Source organism: Astyanax mexicanus, chromosome 5 (assembly GCF_023375975.1).
Source record: "Astyanax mexicanus isolate ESR-SI-001 chromosome 5, AstMex3_surface, whole genome shotgun sequence".
Lineage (NCBI taxonomy): Eukaryota > Metazoa > Chordata > Actinopteri > Characiformes > Acestrorhamphidae > Astyanax > Astyanax mexicanus.
Genome location: NC_064412.1, coordinates 24,306,636 through 24,327,858, shown reverse-complemented (window position 1 = coordinate 24,327,858; position 21,223 = coordinate 24,306,636). Strand labels below are relative to the sequence as shown.

General features: G+C 36.0%; 1 protein-coding gene across 1 annotated transcript in view; it reads left to right on the top strand.

Moving 5' to 3' along the window:
* Nucleotides 1-21,223, top strand: part of jak1 (Janus kinase 1) — a 51,786-nt gene that overhangs the window by 4,239 nt on the left and 26,324 nt on the right. Inside the window, exons 2-6 of the mRNA XM_022675867.2 lie at nucleotides 6,782-6,987; nucleotides 12,398-12,521; nucleotides 15,060-15,213; nucleotides 17,342-17,505; nucleotides 20,021-20,369. Of these exons, the coding sequence (XP_022531588.2) occupies nucleotides 6,789-6,987; nucleotides 12,398-12,521; nucleotides 15,060-15,213; nucleotides 17,342-17,505; nucleotides 20,021-20,369 (990 nt within the window). The 5' untranslated portion in view covers nucleotides 6,782-6,788. The remainder of the gene's footprint in view (nucleotides 1-6,781; nucleotides 6,988-12,397; nucleotides 12,522-15,059; nucleotides 15,214-17,341; nucleotides 17,506-20,020; nucleotides 20,370-21,223) is intronic.

Genomic DNA, 21,223 nt, shown 5'->3' with positions numbered 1-21,223 from the left:
CTTGTTTAGTTGCATAATTGTGGAATGACTTTAGATGCATCCTTCCAACCAAGTAATGCATTAGTGGTCAGTTTTACACAAAATGTAGATGCGCAAATCCACTGCCAATAGAATAGGACACTCTGGAGTAAATGAATATAAACCTATTGTTCCCAAGTCAGGCGTAAAGTTGATGAGTATAAAAGCCTCCAGCATTGATCTGGGAAGCAGTGGAACTGAGTTTTCTGGAATGACGGTGCTTCATCCAAACATTGGAGATGAATTGGGGAGTTGAGGATGAGGTCAGGTGTAGGGGTGGGAATCGATTACTATCTCACGATTCGATTCGATTCCGATTTTGGGGGCCACGATTCGATTCAAAATCGATTTTTGATTCAAAACGATTTGAATTATAAAAATTTCTGCTTCTGGCTTATGAATCTTATTGAAAAAAAAACCCTCCATAATATACACTGGTCCTGGAGCAAGTAATGTGTTACAAAAACAATAAAATGTGCAGGAATGTGGGTCCTCAGTGACAGAGGAATCACTGGGATATCACAATGACGTTAATGAACAATAAATAAATAATAAATAACACTGCTTTATTACCAGGCTACTAGCGGTGGTGTGTAGGTGACGCTGCTGGGCTGATGTGATGATAGCAGTGGAGCGCTAAAGTTCAGGAGCAGCTGCTGATTAACTAGTTAATTTAAGGTCGTTGTATTTCTTCAGAAAGGGGGCAGGAGGTGGAGAAATTAATTCATATTGTCCATTCCTTAATTCCTCTGTGATGAGGAGCTGAAATGAGCTCTGATTAGCTTATTGTTATTTTTCCGTTCCGCCTTAAATGCTGCAGCCCGCAGCCACCTGTAGCGTTATTTAAGGTGGAACTGGAAAGTTAGCTTGTTAGCTAGCTAACAGTTACTGAAACTACTAGCGATCTTTTTTATGCTTGTTATGAAGCATTCTGCCATAAAACATTAAAACTACACGTTAATCTAAGGTAATATAGTGCTTGTTCTGCCATCTTACCGGTGATTCTCAAACACCTACTACGCTCTGTGTGGGTCTGGAAGACCTCGGTTTGAAGGGACAAGCGGGTTGCCAGGTCCAACAAAAATACCCAGCCCAAAATCAGTCCAAAACCCGCCCCTCAGAATCGATTTTGGGACATTTTAAATCGATTCTGAATCGTAGTAAATGAGAATCAAGATTCTTATGTGAATCGATTTTTTGGCACACCTCTAGTCAGGTGGGGATCACTCAGCATCTCGATCTCACTAAAGCTCTTGTCACTGAATGCAATCAAATTGTTATAACAGTGCTTCAAAATTTAGTTAAAAGCCTTTTCTTGACTGTAGAGACAGTTACTTCAACAAATAGGTTAACCTATTAACATGCCTTGCAGGTGTAGGTGATATAAAACCCTTCTTCTCTGCAGTAAAATAACTTATTACACTCTGAAAATTTGAGGACTTGGAAATCTCCTACAGTACACTTAGAGAAGCTGCCTGTTTTCTCTTTACTCTACTTGATAATTTTAGATCAGAAACAGGAATCAACCCAAATTATGCATGTTTGATAGATGTAAAAAATGGTTGATTTGTATTCAGAATTTGTATTGATTTCAAAATGAAGTTTAGGAAAGAGCCAATATTAAGATTTTATTGATTATATTTTGACAGTTGCAGATTTTCCTATATTTCAGTAACGTTCCTTATCAAACATGAAACCTTTTTATGTATTGCTTGACTAGAAATCCTCAATATTTATTGGTGTAATGTCAGGCAGGACATTGACAAAAAGTCCTGGCCTGTTAGAGGTTAAACTGTTTAAAAACGATAATTTCTGAAAAAGTTTATAGTGTAGGCTATAAAAGTGTAGACTGCATTTAGGCAGCAGGTAAAAGTGGCCCTAATTTGTTGGTTTTATTTGGTCAGTTATTATTTGTCAAGTTAGGGACCATTTGTTTGATTTTTATGTTAAACATTAGAGATGTATTGGATGGCAAACCTCAATTGGTTCTCTAGTCTTCTTATTGGCATGTGGGGTTGCAGTGGTATGAAATATTCATATTCTTAGCGCAAAATAAAGATGGATTTCAAATAGTAGCCCAAGCATCACATACAACACTTACCGGTACTTTGATAATTTTACTGGTGTATTATTATAAAATTAGCAGACTCTGCAGATTAATAATGAGATGTTGTTCACATGGTTCCAGCACGGTTGTTGTTCAGTTTCGGCATCTGTGCCTGGGTGGTGGTCTTGTGGTGATTTCGGGCAGTAGAAGATGGAAATGATCTTAAATATGTATGTAGGCACTGGTGTGAGCTGAGAGATATATACGCAGGTTGCTAGAGGTTTGTATAGTGTATAATCGCTATTTGGAGATATCTGGAGAGAATCTGAGCCTCACACTGTTTACACGCATTTGTGTGTTTATTAAATATATAAATATACAGTACCACTCGAAAACTTGGACACACCTTAAATTTTGTGGTTTTCCGTTATTTTTAAATGTTTTGAATTATCAATTAATATCAAAGTCTTCCAAACTATCAAGAAAAAACATAAAAAAAAGTTTAAAAAGTTAAACCTAGAATATATTGTATATTTTTATATAGATTCTTCCAAAGTAGGCTTTGCACATCTTGACTGTTTTTTTTTTCAGTCAGGTTTATGAGGTAGAGTCACTTGGAATGGCTTTCAGTTAACAGCTGTGCTGAACTTAACAGGAGTTCATTACTTGAATTTCTTGCCTCTTAATGTGTTTGAGAGCATCAGTTGTAAAGTTGTGAAGAGGTAGAGTTTGTATGCAGGAAATAGTCCTATTTGAGTAATATTCTAATCCATATTATTTGCAAGAACTACTCAACTAAGTAACTAAAGTTCATTCAATCTGAAACATTTCAAGAACTTTAAAAAGTATCCTCTAGTGCATTCACAAAGGTAGTCAAAAATGTTATGATGAAACTGGCTCTCATCGGGACCACCTCAGGGAAGGAAGACCAAGAGTTATCTCTGTTGAACAGGATAAGTTCATCAGAGTTACCAGCCTCAGAAACCACAAGTTAACAGCACTCCAGTTATAAAATCCACCCAAATGCTTCACAGTATTTTGGTTCGTTTAACTCTTAAGGTACTACATGAGTTCTTATGTGTTCATAGTGTGGATGATTCAGTATTCATTTACAATGCAGGACAAAAAAACATTGAATGAAAAGGTGTGTCCAAAGCTTTTGACGGTACTGTTTTTAAAATCTGTCCTAAAGAACAATCCAGTGTTAATTTAGGGGTATCAGAATATCATCACACTGCTGATGTTAGTTTTGTTTTTTAGAGGATGTGGGTAAAATCAGCTTCTCTTCACTCTGTGTTTGAATGAGGCGCTAGTAAGGGAGGTTGAGGTGGATAGAAGCTGCTCTTGCCTTTTTTCACCAAAATTGGTAAAAAGCAAACGCCCAAGGTATGATAATCGTGCAGTTTCATACCATGGTATATCACTGAAACTCTAGTGGAGAGTAGAGTTATACTAGTGAGTAGGGCTGCAACTAATGATTATTCTGGTAGTCAACTAATCTGATGATTTTTTTTTTTTTTATTAGTCAACAATTATTTTTATCATGTCCTCCATCTCTAAAAGTGATAGAAACAGCTAATCATGAGATTTAAAAAGCATTTAAATGTGTAGATGTTGTTTAAATGTGAAAAAAAAGATATTTAGTGAGTAAATATGTAAAATGTTGTGTTTGGGCACTTCTGGAGAAACAGATTAAGTTGAGTGTAAACTGTGTGAGTGAGCCATTTACCCATCCCCCATTGCGCTTCTGTCTCCAGCACTTTGTGTACTGTTACAAATAACAATTAGTCGACAATGAAATTTGTAGTCAACAAATTTAAATAACAGACATTGTCGATTATATCAACTAATCGTTGCCATGCGGTTAGCAGCTAATGTCGATGCATATAATGCTGTACCTCAGTGGAGTGGCTTTACTGTTTCTAATACCTAACGGGTAGAATTCATACATAAGGAGTACTCTTGATTTTTGGGAAAATTTAAGGATTTTAAGTGGGCTGAAGTCTGCAAAATATGGTAATAGAATAAAAGAAACAAAAACCAGAGCATGCAAGAGGCAAACAAACAAACAAAGTGTACAATAAAAGTTACTGATACAAACAGATAATGTCAAAATAAGTCTACTTATTTTTTTTTTATACTTTGTTGGTTGTTTATATTGCAATGCAAAAAAACTAACCAGGAGCAAAGCATAAATAACAACAACAACAAAAGATTCATGTCAAAATAAAAGTATTTAATACAGAGATTTATCTGAAATAAATGTTATTAACACTAGGTAACAAGCAGTCTATGTCAAAATAAAAGTCACTAATACCAACGGAGCAGTAACACAAAATACGATCAGAAACCAAAATTACTTTGTACATTTTATTTCCTTTTTTTAAGATCTGAAAAAGGTTCAGACCATTTAAGGGGTACTGAAAAACTCTTCTTTGCACTCATAACAAGAGTAAAACTATGTTTGGTGCAATATAGGACCATTTCAAAAAGGTTTCATATAAAAACATATAATTTTTTTATATCAGTTGGCGAAACCATTTCAGATTCAAGATATTTATTTGTGTAATTTTGATTTAAATAGGACTTTACAGCCCATTTTTAATGTACAGTAGCAGTAAAAATGTAGATACACTTCTAACCCTTCAGTGTGATATCTTTCTTTTTCTTCTTGTTTTTTTTTACATTGTACATTTTAAGTAATTTAATGATGTACAGGACCACATGCTGAATTGTTTTGTAAACAAAAATTCTTAGTAGAATCTAAAGTATATAACAAATTCTGATTTGTTTAAGTAGCCACATTTAATGACAGATCTGCACAGTCTTGGTATTTTAATCACAGTGTCTTCATGAGGTAAAGTCACCTGGAATAGTTTTCTCAGCATCTTGAAGGAGTTCCTAGAGGTGATGAACAATAATTGCCGTTTTTTCCTTCATGTTCTGAAGCTCCAGCTTATCCCAAATCACCATCTCAGTTGATCAGGTTTAGGTCAGGGGATTCTGGAGGCCAAACAATTGTTTTGTTTACTACGTAATTCCATATGTGTCCCTTAATAGTTTTCATATCTTAAACATTAATCTATAATGTAGAAAATAAATTTAATGAAAAAAAAATGTACATTTTTGACTGGTAGGGGAGAGCGGGATAATGTGAGCCATTTTTTACATTTGCCCCTTGCTAGCTGAGCTACAATGATATATAAGTAAAATTTAATTTTTTTCCAATTAATTCAGGATGTTTCCTAGCTATTAAAGTTATCAGAATGTCTTCAAGACAAAGGACAATGAAAATATGTTTGTTTTTAAAAAAAAGTGGTCTTGTGTCTCACTTTACCCCAACTCAGGGGTAAACTAAGACAGACCAGAGAAATTAAGGGGGTAAAGTGAACCAGTTGGGGGTGTGCTGTTCCACTTATGTTTTCCACTTTTAAACTACCATTAACATTACATGTTGTAACAATTACAATCCTTACAGCTAGATTGACAACCACACATTCCATAACTAATATCGGACTAGTGTTAGAATCATGGAGATTCAGTCCATTAATATTTTGCAGTTCAAAGTTTCACTGGTCATTATCACAACCCACTCACTATTAGTGTGTTATATCATGTATAGCGCACCTGCTGTGGTTTTTGAACTGTAAAGACACCTGTTTCATCCCCATTGTAAATCATGTGTGGAGGGAATGCGTGTCTATTAAAGATGAGTTACAGGGGAAGAACCTTATTGAAATCAAAGCCAAAAATTACAGGTAAAGTCTCCATAAAACTTATGCAACTAAAGAATTGATTCTGTCACCTGTCCATTACTACAGCGAGATTTTCGAAGAACTCCCTCACTGTTGTTTTATTAAAAGTTGTAGCCCTTCGCAGGGATGTTGCCTCAGGAGTTCATACAGAGAGATGTTGACATGCTAGGAATCTGCCAAACCACTCTTTTCCTAAAAAGTTCAGTATTCATTAGTATAGATTTTGCTTTTGGAAAGTTAACCTACAGAATCATATAGTCATGTAATCTCTTATCTATGCAATCACACTCTAGCCTACCTGCACAATGTTTCTCAGTCCAATTGGCTGGGACGGTGTTTCACTTTACCCCACATCATTTGTCTCACTTAACCCCACAGCTACCATTTTAGAAAAAACATAATCTCTAGCAAATCAGGCTAATCTTCAACTACCATCAATCACATGGTTTGATATGTTGAAAGTTCATAAGCACGTATGATATTAGTTTTTATACCTGAATCAATTTACTTTGATAAAATAGTTGATTAAATTCAAATCAAGAAAATTTACTTTTACATGCAGAAAACACCTTTTTGTGAAAAAACCCAAAACTTTACAGCACCAGCAACAACTTTCTCTTCCTAGCAGTGGGAAATGGGAGGGACTTGACAACATAATGGTCACATGACCACAATTGTGTTCAGTTGCCAAGATACAAGGGTTGTCTCACATTACCCCGCTCTCCCCTACTGTTTTTTGTGGAAATCTCTACCACTATCTATGTGACAGAGTGTCCAGCTGAATTATTTTATTATTATTCAAAAAATAATTTGTGGATAATTTTTTTTGTGAGTGTTATTACATTTACATCCTTATTACTCATAAGTCCAGATTGCCTCAGGCCTCAAACATCATCATCTGAAAGTTTTGACTGGACACATCTGTAAGTACTGTGCTCTCCCTCTCCCTTCTCTTCTGCAGTGTCTGGATGCCAACGCTAGCAGTCATGGAGCTGGGCAGGCAACTGTGTGGGAAGATGAAGAAGCAGAAGAAGGCTGAGCTGACAGTGGCTGCTGTCATGAGAGGCCTGGAGATTCACTTCTACCTGCCCGACACCAACCAGCTTGAGTACTTTAAAGACTGCCACACTGCTGAGGACCTGTGTGTAGAGGCTGCCAAGAAATGTCGTATGTACACACATGCACACGCTCCCTCTCTCTCTCACAAACACACGTGCACAGATACACATGCACTTTTAATCCTAAGTAGAGGTGGGGATCTCTAAACACCTTATAATTGCCACTGTAAACACATGCAGGCAGGTTGTGAAGGTTTCTCATGCTGCATTTACAGTGGTGTGAAAAAGTGTTTGCCCCTTTCCTGATTTCCTGATTTTTTGCATGTTTGTCACACTTAAATGTTATGGAATATCACATCAATTTAAATATTAGTCAAAGACAACACCAGTAAAGACAAAATGCTATTTTTAAATGAAGGAGTTTATTATTAAAGGAGAAAAAAAAGTCCAAACCTACATGGCCCTGTGTAAAAAAAAGTGTTTGCCCTCTTGTTAAAAGATACCATCACTGTGGTTTCTGACACCTAGGTACACTGTCTCTAGCAACACCCAGGCCTGATTATTTCCACACCTGTTCTCAATCAAGACATAACTTAAATAGGACCTGCCTGACAAAGTGAAGTCCACCAAAAGATCCTTAAAAGCTACACATCATGCCGAGATCCAAAGACATTCAGAAACAATTGAGAAAGAAGATAATTGAAATCTATCAGTCTGGAAAGGGTTATAAAGTAATTTCCAAAGCTTTGGGAATCCAGCCAACCACAGTGAGAGCCATTGTCCACAAAAATGGCGAAGACATAGAACAGTGGTGAACTTTCCCAGGAGTGGCCGGCCGCCCAAAATTACCGCAAGAGCGCAGCGACGACTCATCCAAGAGGTCACAAAAGACCCCACGACAACATCCAGAGAACTGCAGGCCTCACTTGCCTCAGTTAAGGTCAGTGTTTATGCTTCCACCATCAGAAAGAGACTGGGCAAAATGGCCTACATGGCAGAGTTCCTAGATGAAAAGCACTGCTAAGTAAAAAGGACATTAAAGCTCGTCTCAATTTTTCCAGAACACATCTTAATGATCCCCAAAACTTTTGGGAAAACATTCTGTGGACCGATGAGACAAAAGTTGAACTCTTCGAAAGGTGTGTGTCCCAGTACATCTGGCGTCAAAGAAACACTGCATTCCAGAAAAAAGGACATTATACCAACAGTAAAACATGGTGGTGGTAGTGTGATTGTCTGGGGCTGTTTTGCTGTGTCAGGGCCTGGAAGACTTGCTGTGATAAATGGAACTACGAATTCTGCTGTCTACCAAAAGATCCTGAAGGAGAATGTCCGACCATCTGTTCGTGACCTCAAGCTGAAACGAACTTGGGTTCTGCAGCAGGACAATGATCCAAAACACACCAGCAAGTCCACCTCTGAATGGCTGAAGAAAAACAAAATGAAGACTTTGGAGTGGCATAGTCATTTCTGGGATGTTTTATGTGATTAGCACAAGTCAAGGGGCAGCTATTAATATGTGAAAGAATCCCGGAGGTCGTGGGAGTGATGCTGCCGTAACATTATTGTAGACTTAAGGTCAAGGTCATCATTTGGCACACTTTAGGCTTTTTAGCCACCAAGGACAGATACATATATACAGCATTATTTCCAAATGTTACAGACAAAACCCTCTTCTAAAACAGATGCTCAGCATGCTGTTGTTTTCTCATTTTATTGCTTTGCTTTATTTGCTTTTGGAAATGAGAGCAGAAAGAGTCTTTGAGAGATATTTGTTTATTTAGTAACTGTCAGATATTCATTCACTGCTGTGAATCAATGGTACTATAATGCAATGTTTTTGTGTTTGTGTAATGTGTTTGAGTAATATATGTTCTGCATTCTCTAATTTTAAACCCTCATTTCCTGTCTAATTGTACTGAATTACCTTGTAGTTTCTGTTGCAAAAGAAAGCAGCTTTGGAAGTAGTTTTTGAAATTGGGTTAAATCTAATTTTGAGTTTTTAAAGCTGCAGACTGATTCTGTTTACACCAGTATAATTGTCAGGATTTGGGGAAATAGCTTTTTGGCAACTGGCTCTGTATTGGTTTTTTTACCTCTGTAGTTGAAATTTTTTAAACCAGTGTCAGATTTTATGCAACCTGGCATGCTTTGCTGTGAGAGAGATGGAAACCCCAGTTAGCTTAAGGTACTGCAATTAATTGGATTGAATGTATATTTAAAAAAAAAAAAAAAAAATATATATATATATATATATATATATATATATATATATATATATATATATATATATATATATATATATTGTGGCGTGAGGAGGCGGGGGAGTTGTGGGTCCACCCCACGCCAGAGCGCAAAGCCATGCCTGTCTCAGCTGGCCCGCATGAGGGCTGATTGAGCCGCCAGTTGAGACAGGCATATATACTCAGCCTCCGCCATCATTTGGGAGGACTTTGACTGGGGAGCTGAGGGCTGAGGCTGCGCGGACTCGTATTTAGCCTTTAAAGTAAAACTAAGTAATTCTACAGACTCTAGAGCCCCATTGGGCTGAATTATGTTTTGAGTTGTTTTTGGGTGTGGTGGAGGGCGGTTAAAATAAAAGGTATGATTTGAGTTCATTTACTCCCCGTGTCTGTGTATCTCTGTGAGCTTCCTCCTTCCGGGTCACAGTGGTCACGCCCCTAACCCCAGGGGCCTACCACAATATATATATGTGGTTCATAGCTCAGTTTTTTAACCCTCTATGGCATGAATTATATTTTGAAAGCTTTGTGGTCCCTGTGAATATATCAAATATAACTTTTGATAACAAACTGATCATATGAATCAGATGTTTTAGAGCAAGGAAGCATGTAGAACATGCAGGAGTGTTCTACATTATGTTTCTCTTAACAAATGAAAAAACGCTGTTTTTGTAAGTTTACAATAAGAATATAGTAAACATATAAACAGACATATATACTTTTTCACATATTCTTGCACATATCTATTTATTTATTCATGACACACTTTTACATGTCAATATATTGGGCCTAGATATTCCTTGCAACATTATATTAGATATAAACAAACAAATAAATAAATAGAAAATAAGGTATGGTGTGGTGTATGTAGTATTTGTGGATGTAAAAATCTCTTAAGACTTTAATAAGATTGTTTGTGTTTATTCATTCTATAGATATTAATATGCGATATCAAAGCTGTTAATCATTGTTTGAAGAAAGCTTAAGGCTGAGTTACCAGAGATCTGTTTGTATAATGATGTGTTTTGTTCCCTTTGATAACAAAGCCCAGTCTTTTATTGTATGTTATTGTGTGAGCACACTGTCTTATAGCAGAAGCAGTTTTGCATATGGAAAGGCAGGATGCAAATCATCATCTCTAAACTGTAGAGTGAGCTATAGTCACAAAGGTTAGCTGAAAGAAAAATACCTGCATGCAAATGAGGCTGTGTAAAAGAAGTATTAGTGTTCCTGCTTGTTGTTTGACATGTAGAAGCATGCAGCGACTCCCCCACGTCTTCTCCAAGTGGAAAGGAATGCTCGAGCTTTTGGCTCCCAGTCAATTTCTTAGACATAAAATGGCTGCTGTGTTGTGAAGCCAGGCCCAGAGTTTCCTCTGAGCTGTGCTGTGGCCGAGACCACGGGTTAGCCTGGGCAGTGAGAGAGGAAAGGGAAGTTTATGCAAGACTAGAATTCAGCTAAATGCTTTCGATGCACAGGAGGCATTAGCTGCCTCACACTACAGTCATACTTTCTAGTGAAAACAGGGTCCTGAGAAAAGGTCATTAGTAAATGATCTCATATGGAAACAGCACTGTGAAGCCTTTACTCATCCAGCGGTCATCACTGTGTTGGGAGCGACGCTCATGTATAATAAATGGGCTTCTCCGTTGTGTTAACACACAGTTGATTGTGTATGTCATTTATGTCAGACTGTAATCATGGCTATACATAACACAGACAAATTAAATGACTTACACTTGCTCATAGTGTGAATGTATGTATGGAAAGTAATGTTCATTTCTGCATCAGTAATTTGGTAAATATAATTTTGGTCTTGGTGGGCCTGTCACAATAGTTCCTTTATTGACTTAAGAACAAAATATGTATTCACATAATGAACAATATTTAAATAACAGAGCCTTCATACACAACACAATGAGCTTATCACCTAAACTGTTATTAATTCAGTTAATTAAGGTCATTGTTCATTAAAAGGGTGTAATTACATTATAAAGCTGTTATTAGGGGTGTGCCATATCGAATCATATGCAGATATAATCTGATTTAAAATTATGACATAATAAAAAAAACTTCTTGGTAAGCTGCTGTTTATGAAATAGTCCAAACCTTTTGAAGAGACTGTCTGAATTACTTAAAAACTCAAACATTGCCAGCATACATCCGACTATAAGGGCCCTATGATTTCTGTAATGTAGTTAACATCAACGGAATCACGGAATTGAGGAATAGAAGATTAAATTGGCAAGATTCAGATATAAACATTATTTAAATCATGGATGTCCCCTCCATTAAAACTCAGGTGTCCCCTTCACATTTCATGTTTGGACCTCCCCATTTTGCATTGTGCATTATGTAGACCTGTTAAATTTCCTGTTGAATGTATATATACATGGTCAACGTAATAATACTTTACATGTGTATTTGGTTGCTTAACAACCATGCTAGCTAACTCAGGAGGGTTAAAGTATGATATGTAGCTGCATGTGTTGAAATGTGGCTAAAATGTTGCTTAGATTAGCTTAATTGAGCAAATACAGAACACAGACAGTGTTTTTGGTGAGCCCAGTGAGCTGCTGACAAGGGAGCTGTGCCTGACTCTAAAATTAGTCATGTTTCTAGGTAAATCAGATGTTTAACAATCTGTTAAAAACACACCAGAATGCATCTAATCTAAGTCATTAAACATTTTATTTGAGTAATTGTACCAATGTTCCAAAAATGTGTTTGTTTAATGAGGAACAGCACATTGTTGTGGGCATTCATGGATGGATTTATTCCACTTCTTCATATTAAATGTTACGCACTGAAGCCAACTGAATGCACTGTAGTGAAATTATTGTAGTATAACACTAAACAAAACTAAACTACAGATTTATTCATAGATAATTAGAATTTCATAGAATTTCATTGCTGAATGCAAATGCAGCAGTTTAATTGTATTCAGAGTTGCCACTTGCTATTGTTAGTTTAATTCCATGTATTTAAAAAAAAATCTGTGAAAAATGGTAAAATTAATGATTATATATTTATATACATTTTTTTTACTTAAGATGCTATTCTGTTATTTTTCCCATAGCCACAAATTGCTGACTTATACACCTTGCCTTTCAATCATAGCTTTCATCTGCTTCTATAAAGCCAGATAAATCTTAACCCTAGTTTTTTGTTGACGTTTAGTGTTTTAGTACTGCGTTGTAGACATCCATGTATGTGGAAAATAAAACATTTGATTGCTGTTTCTTAATAATACTGTCATGTTTGTCACTGTTTCAGGTATTTCACCCCTGTGCCACAATCTGTTTGCGCTGTACGAAGAGAGTCAGAACCTCTGGTATGCTCCAAATCACGTATTCAAGGTCACTGAAGACACCAGTATTAAGCTTCATTACCGAATGAGGTAAGAAATCAGTTTAAAGACTTAACAACAACAAAAAACTTGTATCACCAGTAACCCGGTGTTTGTGAGAAACCTATTCTCGTTTGGTTGGACTTTGGTTAATGTGATTATATTTCTATGGTCATGAGGGAAGAGGAATAATCTGGTTTTAATCCAGGCTGTATTTAAACTTTTAATGTTACCTGTCAACTGCCTTCATTTTAATCTCTGACCTGTTAAACCGTCTAGACCTTTTTGTGATATTTAGATTTGTGACTATGCTTATTATCACCCTCTCCTGTCTCCTTCAGCAATTCATTTACATTCATACAGTTCTTCATCAGGTCCCTAAGACCCCATTTTCTTTTGTTTCTGTCACTTAAAATAATTTTAAAACGTTTTCAGTTAGGGTTCATTTAGTTTTATGAGTCTGTCAACTTTAAATACTGTTCTTGATATGTTAACCGTTCGTAGTTTATCGCTTTAGTAACGGAAGTAGTTTCAATAAAAAAGGGAAGCCAACTTATCAAACTTATTTTAGTGAGTGGACTATGTTAGAGGTACAGGGAGAAGATGCAAGATAATCACTAACCGCTAATGCTGCCTAACTGCCACCTGACAACGCTAAACTGAGGAACGCTAAGTGTTCTGGTAAACACACAGGCTGAAGGCTGATAATACTCACCTCTGAAAAGTGAAAGAGGTAGCACGGTTAGCGGATAATGCAAATGCTGCTCCAGCAATGCTAGCCGGGGTTAGCAGCTGGCTACGGGTCGATAGTACTCAGCTTTGAACAGCGAAAGACCTAGCGTGGTTAGCAGGTAATGCTAGTGCTGCTCCAGCAATGCTAGCCAGGATTAGCAGCAGGCTATAGGCCGATAATACCCACCTTAGAAAGTCCAAATGGCTAGTGCTTAACAGGTAATCAAATTTCAAATTAAATTGCAGGATTTTAAAGGATTTTAAGTGCGCCTTATAGTGCGAAAAATACGGTAAATGACTGTGAGTTAGTGTGAAGTCACTTCCGCAGGCTACCTTCTTTTTGGTAGGGATGTTTTTTTTACTGTCTGGTTTCAGAGTTTTGTTTGTGGCAGACAAAAGAATTGTATCTTAGCTTAACTAAATTTTAAATCTTTTAAAATTAGTTAAACTTATCTGGGCTTACAGTTTGCTGCTTGTGGCATAACCAAAGTGCCAAACGGGAGCAAACATGCCTGAGAGGTTTTGCAACATACTGTGGTATTGCAAACAATGTGAGCCAGGACTCTGCTCACTAGAAGAATGTACACACAGTCATGAAGTGTTTGCCTACTGTTAACCCTGCTTAGATGGGTTTGGGCGTTTGTGGGTGAAGTGGTAAAAAACAGTATTGGAAGCTATTTTGGAAAATTTGATCAGTTTGTATGTTATATTTAGTCTGTATTTTTGTAGATTTACAAATGTGTGTTTTAATGAGAACATTAGAGTAAAAAAAACTGTTTTAATGCAAAAACTTAAAACAAAATTATTCAAAAATGTGTCCGTCATCAGAAGTTTAGATCGAATCAGACTCTAATTATAGCTATTAGAAATGTTTAGCGTTTTACTAGTGCTTTGTTCACAGGCTTCCAGTGGAAATTGTACTTTGGGAAAATAATTTGTCTCGTATGTTTTCTGCCCACTGCCTTCCTGTCTTCTCATCAGAGCTTTCCCATTGTGTGCAGAACAAAGACTGGGCCTCCACTTAATTATTTTTTTTTCTTCTTTAGCTAAAAGAGAACTGCTTAGGATTGCCTAAGCAGCGTACTAGTGTACTAGAAACAAAAATGAGAACTCTTGATGAAGATTATCATGACCTCTTATAGTTTCTCTTTTAAAATCTTGTTTTATTCCTCTTTTATTTATTTGTCATTTCTATTTTTGTATTGTATTTCTGTTTTGCATCGATTAATAACTTCTGCGCTGCATTTTCTCGCCTTGACTAATAAAATAAAAAAAAACTGTATGTAAGATAATGAAAGTAAACGTATTACGTACAGAAATCCACCTTCCCTTTCTTTTTTTAAACATGGAAGCTTAGATTAAACTCTGCTCTTGGAACAGTGTAGTATTCCTGTTGTGCGCACAAACAGGTTATGGTCAAATTTTTGCACTCACTCTCTTCCGCTGTGGTACACGCTACACAGCTCTCCTTTTTACCTGTGTAACTTCCTGTTTACAATGATTCTCTGCTCATGTGGCACCTCTGTGGTGCAGGCACCCTGACTATTTACATACAATACAAGAGAAGTGCCGCTGTTTACAAATAGAAGCCAAAAACTACATTACAGTGCAATGTAAATGTATAGTGCAGGAGTTGTATGAAGTATGTTTTCTAGCACATGGTTTTTGATGTATTTTAATAGTTTATTGCAATTCTTTTCATATCATTTTATATTTCCAGTATCATGTTGTGCATAGAATGTCATTCAAAGTCATTCATTTGTGCAACTCTACTGAATACTGCTGAATGCTTCCTTTTTTGTATGTGCACGCTTCATTTAACAAGTTTATACAAATCTAAACTTTCTCTTCCTGCAGATTCTATTTTACAAACTGGCACGGCACGTCTGAAAGCGATTCTCCAGTGTGGCGGCATTCTTTGAGCAAACAGAAGGGCGGTTTAAGCACTCAGAAAAGCCTCAGCGGGACGCCTCTGCTGGACGCTGCCTCGCTTGACTACCTGTTTGCTCAGGTGAGTGCAGGGGGGAAAAAACAGTAACCTGTTGCGCAGAAGAAACTGATTAGGACTGTACCCGACTCAGAATTTTGTCAGTCAAATCAGATTTGGCCATGTTTTTTCACCTTATATAATTATCTAGCAATTAGAAAATCCCTGTGCTTCGTTTACACTGCAGATTGTCTCTGTAAAAAAAAGAGTCATTAGAAAATATTTTTAAAAGATGTCATAAAAAAATAGGGCAAAGCATATGATTAATGTTCTGAATTGCAGCCTAATCTTAGGCCGTCATATGTATTTGTGCAATAATGAGACAGCGCATATTTTTAAATTAAGCTTGAATAGCCTTGATGATTATTTTTTCGATTAGTCGATTAGTCAACAATTATTTCTTCCATGTCCTCTATCTTCAAAACATGATAGAAACAGCTGAACATGAGATTTAAAAGGTATTTAAATGTCTGGATGTTTAAATGTAAAAAGTACTGATATTCAGGGAGTAAATATGTATTCTGTTATGTTTGGGCACTTTTGGAGACACAGACTAAGTTAAGTGTAACTGGCTTATTCGCAACTTAACGTAAGGTGCGAATAAGCCATTTACCCATCTCCCATTGTGCTTCTGTCCTCAGCACTTTGTGTAATGCGGTACTGTTACAAATGAACAATTAGTCGACAATTCAATTTGTAATCAACAAATTTAAATAATCATTGTCGATTATTTCGACTAATTGTTACAAGTTGTTAAAAGGGTTTTTTTGCCACTGTGTCACTACAATAATTGGCATCTCTGTGGTGCTGCTCATAAGAGGCCTAGACCTGTTTTTTTCTGTTAATCTGCTCTGTGACAACTTTTGTTGTGAAAAGCGCTATAGAAATAAAATTGAATTGAATTGAATTGTTCAGATAAATTTTTGAAGTATTGCTATCTTGACAATGGAATCAGCCAAAGTCAGAGTGCTCCTGGCTTAGGTTTCAGGTAGTACCCAAAAAAACACCCATAATTAATTTAGAAAATTAGTAAATGCCTTTTGCATGTTTCTAGGTGTACTTTTTCTTTCGTTGCGATAGCAAAGACACACTGACACACTGTAAATCGACAACTTGCCTAAAAATAAATTGCTAAATTGCTAAAATAGGGCCACAGACTCCTTCACTGGCTTGTAGCATTGAGGCTCATGTCAGACTAATGCCAACAAGAGCTGTGCTTTAATAGTGCTGTGTTAATAAGTGAGAGACAACAAAAAAGAAAACTCGGCAGATTCAACTTTCTCCCGCAATACTCTGGTACAATTTAACTAAATGTATTTCCCATTTTTTATCGTTTTTATTTTAAACGTCATTCTTGTGCATTTTTATCTCTGTTTTCATATTTTAAATCATTATTATATTGATTGTGTGTTATTCAAATCACTTGTTTCCTTATCTGCAGTTAATTTTTCATCTGATATGATTATTTACATGCTAATTTCATGTACATCTTATTTTAGATGTATTTTTTTGTCTAATGAGTCAGGTCTGTTATAAAGCTGTTATTGTAATGTGTATTTTAACCCTTGTGTGGTGTTCGGGTCTGTGGGACCCGTTTTCATTTTTCATCAAATGATACAAAATTTTTTTTTTTTCTAACTCAAACTCATTGGCTCATTTTTTGTGAAAAACATATATCAAAACACATTTTCGATAAACACATACTGTACACCCCCCCCACACACACATTTATGTTACATACAGTATGTTTGGCCAAGGGCTAATAAACATTGGTTCATTTGTAAATTTGAAACTAAACAAATTTTCTTCTCATATCTTGAGTTTAATTCATTTCTTTTACATTTTATTAAAAAACTAATAAAAAAAGAGTAGCACTTTTTAAGAGAAATGTAACATAAGAAAGGTAAAGGGCAAATATTAACCATGTAAGCGGTTTATATTGCTTGCAATTTAGGTGAAGCAAGCATGTGTAAAGCATTTTAATGTAAAATTGCTTAATTTTGCTGAATTAAATACAAGTAACAAAGTAAACGAGTAACAAAAATATGAACACCACACAAGGGTTAAAAGCCAGTGTTGGTAGTAATACCATAGAATTTCAATCTGGATCTGCTAAACACATTATTTGTGTTTGTGTGTTTGTGTTCTGTAGGGCCAGTATGACTTCCTAAGGGGTCTGGCTCCAGTGCGCAGCCCCCAGAATGAGGCAGAGCTGCATGAGATTGAAAACGAGTGTTTGGGAATGGCTGTGCTAGCCATCACTCACCACGCCAAGAGCAACAACCTGCCCCTGTCTGGATCTGGTGCTGAAACCAGGTGAGTCCTTGTACAACATGTTGCTTGGAATATTAAGCATTATATTTGATACGTATTTTTACAAATATCTTATTTATGTGTTATTATTATTTTTGCTAGATTTGCTTTTCAGTGCCATTCAGTTCAAAGATGACTTAGAAAGTAAGGTTTTTAATGGAAAATGATTGAAAAAGAGCGTAATGTGACTTTAGTTACAGATATTTAAGTTACCTGAAAGGGTTTTCTGGAGCAGTTTTATAGAATATCTTCTTTTGGCTCTAATAACAGTTTTATTTTACATTACTCTTTTGATTCTTTCTTTCTGTTATTGTATAACGTTATAAGCTTACAGAAGAAATAAAAGAATTATACAGTTTGTTGACTTCTAATAATACCTTCTATCTCTTCTAAAATACCGTTTGCAGAGTCTTTCTGCTCCTGCAATTTCAGTTCATTCTCATAATGAAAGTATTCCAAATCCTTTTGCTTTCACTTCTCTTAGTGCAATCACAATCCATGCCTGTTCGATATAAATCTGAAAACTTAAGCTAAGACAAGATATGTGTTGCCTCGGCCATGTGTATGGGGCTTTGTGTTTTCTGAGCAGTGATGCACTGCAAACTTCTGTAGCCACTGCTCTTTTTTATTTAATTACATCATGAATAAAGAGGAATGAGTCAGTTCTAGGTTATGTCATGCTGTCCTGCATCACAGTGCTATCTTTACCTTGCATCACAGATGAAGGTGTGCACTTGCACTTGCACTTAAAAATAAAGTGATGCCATTAAGTGTGAATTAAAGTTTAATGGTCCAAAGGTTGTTTTAAGCTCTGATCTATAAAAAGTATATGACAAACACTTGAAGCCCATTTATTTTAAAAAGTGTCTTTATTTAAAGAGAGCATCCTAAAGCTATTTTCCCCACTGGAACCAGTTTGTTATATGTATTAAGAAAAGCATAGTATATTGCAGGCTCTGTGGCATACTGTAATGTGGTCAGATAGTTTTGGGAGGATGGTCTTTGATGTTTGTGAGATTTGCATCTTGCAGTGAGTGAACAAGGCTTCTCTGCACACTGAAGCTGTTGTTAATTTTAGTGATTTTTTTGCACCTATACTTGTTACTAAATGCACAAGCCCTTTTATGTTTTTTAGAGTGATTGCTATGTTACATTTCTATTCAGTTTCCCCGTAATGTATTTTTCTACATTGTAAATGAATACCGAAGCCATCCAGACTATGAGGGAACACTACATGAATCATGTAGTAACTTAAAAGCATTTAGGTTCTCTTATCTGTGGAGCTGTTAACTTGTTAACTAGCAGTTTCTGAGGCTGTAAACTCTGATGAACCTATCCTCTGCAATAGAGGCAACTCTTGCTCTTCCTTTCCTTGGGCAGCCCTGATGAGAGCCAGTTCCGTCATAATGTTTTTGATGTAGTTCTTGCCATAATATGGATTAGAACATTAATCAAATAGAGCTATTTACTTTATACCAACTCTCTTTACAACACAACTGATGCTCTCAAACACATTAAGAGGCAAGAAATTTAAGTAATTTACTCTTGATAAGTTCATCACAGCTTAAAGCTCTTAAAGCTGACGGAGTTGTGATCTAAGCGTGTGGTGCCAACTTTGGAGAATCTAAAATATAAAACATTTTTTTATTAACACTTTTTTTTGTCTTGTAAATAATTCACTTAAAAGTTACATCAGACACATCTGTAGTTTTGGAAAAGGAGTAACTTTTTAACTTAATAATATATATATATATATATATATATATATATATATATATATATATATATATATATATATATATATATATATATTAATATTTACTTTCTTTACCTTACTTTCTTATAGGGTTTTTTTGTTACACAGGGAGTCCTTCTGGGTCTGGTGAACCCATTGCATTTAGGGGCTTTTAATTCAACATAATCAAACTTGTTTTGTTAAAATACTCAGCAAATGTCTACTTTATCCCAATTGCAAGTAATAGAAACAACATATATGTTAAATTTGTTTCCTTTTCCTTTGTTAAATGACATTTATGAATAAATATACCACCCATTTTTATTATTAAAATGTATAAAAATGCCTTATAAAACAGGCATAACAAGAAAATAATCAGCAAATGTACAAATGAAGCAAACTATTTTGTAAATAATATTGTGTATTATTTAACTAATTAGGTCAGTTTACACATAAAATCAGTCTTAACAACACATTAGCCTTATTGAACTGGGCCTTTTTTTTTTACCAGACTATACCAAACATAAGGGACAGAGTTTCACTATGTGTGTATTGCGTATGTACTTCTTCAAACTCAGTGTCTCAGTGTCAGGCTCTAAATTGAAAATGTTTACTGATTATGTTCCTCACAGAAAATAAACCAAGGCCAATGAATCTTTTTGAAAAGTTTTATTAAGCTGGTCCCACAGTCCCGAATTTATTATATATATATAGGGCTAATTATACAAGTTTCTGCTCTTTGTTTCTGCTCTTCATCCTCCTGTTCTTTTCATTCACTTGCAGCTACAAGCGCTTCATCCCTGAAAGTCTCAACCGCACCATCAAGCAGCGCAACTTCCTGACCCGCCTGCGCATCAGCAATGTCTTTAAGAACTTCCTCAACGAGTTCAACAGCAAGACCATCAAGGACAGCAATATTTCTCTTTATGACCTGAAAGTGAAATACCTCTCCACCCTGGAGACGCTGACGTGGGGTTTGGGCAGAGAGGTGGTGGAGACCAAGAGTCTGCGGTTGTCCGGGGAGGGGGAGGGCTCACCTGTCCACACGTCCAGCACGAGAGAAGAGGGACTGGCCTATGAGGTGCAGGTTTCTGGCACAGTTGGCATATCCTGGAGAAAGAAGCCCCAGCAGGTGGGTGAAGCCATTCATGCAATGTTTAACCCAGTTTTACACAATTTATTTTAGAAATACTGTACGAGTTGTTTTGCTTGTAAAAACTCAGATTATCCTACTATAGATGTAGGAAAGATATTAGATATAAGATATTTTCTTTTAAATCGAAAGTAGTGGTAATTCTGAGTGGATAGAAGTATAATAAAAAAGGTATAATAAATGGCATCAGTGTGCTTCTGCTACCATTTCTGCAAAGCCATATTTATTTCATTCAAAAACAGGGTGTCTGGTAAGTGCTCGCTAATCCTCGCTAAAATTACCAGATTTAATTACTTTGAATAGAGACTGTACCACAGGGCAAGTTTTAAAAATAATTTAAGCATGCTCAGTGCACTTCTTACCCAAAACGTATAGACTGTCACTTTAAGTAACAGGAATTTCTCATTTCGAATTAAGTAGATTTTGTTAGCTAGTTTAAAGAACATAGTTTGTGTCCAGTTTTCTCAGTTAATGTGCTTTTTAGATTAATATTTTTTGTAATATTTATTAATGTTTGTGATTCACTGAGCAAATGGACACATTCAAATGCTGAGCTTTAGCCCAGGTGCCAAAATCTTTTGCACAGTACTGCACATGTACAACCCCAGATCCAAAAATGCTTGGACACTTTGTACAATGTAAATAAATGTAAATAAAAAGAAAAATACTAGAATCTACACAAAAACATTCATGACAAGTCGATAAATTAAGATGGATTTTAATTAAATCTGCTTATGAGAATGGATGTGGTGGCAAGAGCAGTATAGCAGAGTGGTGTGTTGGTTGGTTCTGGTTGTATGCAAGCTTAATAGATACCATAATTAATAGAATGC